Source organism: Hipposideros armiger, unplaced genomic scaffold (assembly GCF_001890085.2).
Source record: "Hipposideros armiger isolate ML-2016 unplaced genomic scaffold, ASM189008v1 scaffold_1225, whole genome shotgun sequence".
NCBI lineage: Eukaryota > Metazoa > Chordata > Mammalia > Chiroptera > Hipposideridae > Hipposideros > Hipposideros armiger.
The window spans coordinates 22605-23490 of NW_017732575.1; the positions used below are offsets into that span (position 1 = coordinate 22605).

At 37.2% G+C, this 886-nt stretch overlaps 1 protein-coding gene across 3 annotated transcripts in view; it reads left to right on the plus strand.

The window, feature by feature from the left end:
• The first annotated feature begins 304 nt into the window (after positions 1-304).
• The window catches only part of ZNF300 (zinc finger protein 300), a 7608-nt gene continuing 7026 nt past the window's right edge, over positions 305-886 (plus strand). For all 3 annotated transcript variants that reach the window (XM_019633000.1, XM_019633001.1, XM_019633003.1), the window contains exon 1: positions 305-351. In XM_019633000.1, the coding sequence (XP_019488545.1) occupies positions 337-351 (15 nt within the window). In that variant the 5' untranslated portion in view covers positions 305-336. The remainder of the gene's footprint in view (positions 352-886) is intronic.

An 886-nucleotide genomic window follows, 5' to 3' on the forward strand; every position in this document is an offset into this window, starting at 1 on the left:
CATTTTACAAATATAATTGCTGGTTCATAGGGGGAAAATAAGTTGTTATTTAATCAACATGAAACATATCTTCGTATCTATACAATTTAAAAACCTTGTCTACGTTCTATGTGATCATAGTATAGTCACAAGAGAACTTCCTCCTTCACGTGGTGCTTGCTGACCTTTCTATAAGGACCAAACAAACTTCTCCCATCCATCCACCCAACTCCTGGTGGTAGTTGTTTCTAGATTGGTGAATATGGAAGCTGCAGTTTGGGTCTGGTCTGTGGAAATGTCCTTCTGATCACCAATTTTGATTTTTCAGGCATCTGTTCTTTTAGAGTAGAGCAGAAAATGATGAAGTCCCAGGTGAGTAGCTTTTATTTTTATGTTTTAAAATTTCCTCCTTGATTTTCCATACAGTCAAATGGAAAAGTGAAAAGAACTAAAATTTGGATTAGGGGAATGGTATAGCCAAAATAAAGATCAAGATCTAGAAAGAATTGCTAGGTATTATATAGATAACCTGGCCTGGAACCATTTTTCAAAATTGTTGTACCGGTCTTCTGATCTTTCTTGCAGGCATCATCAGTGACATGCTTTGCAATCCTCTAAAGAGAAAACAGGTCGATTTTCCACGGGAAGAAATTATTTCTTGCCATATAAGACTAAAATTTCCTTTTTGGGTCTTTCTCTAGATGATGGAATACACAGTGAGCTCACCAGCACTCCTGTGGTAAATGCAATAGTAGATTTCTTGTAGCTGTATCATAAAATGATCTCTTCCAGAGGGAAGGTGTCAGTGTCATAGTCAAACTCCTTGAACTTTATCCTTTAGAACCGGGGTCATCAAACTATTGCCTATGGGTCCGGTCCAACTGTTTTGATAAGCAAAGTTTTATCA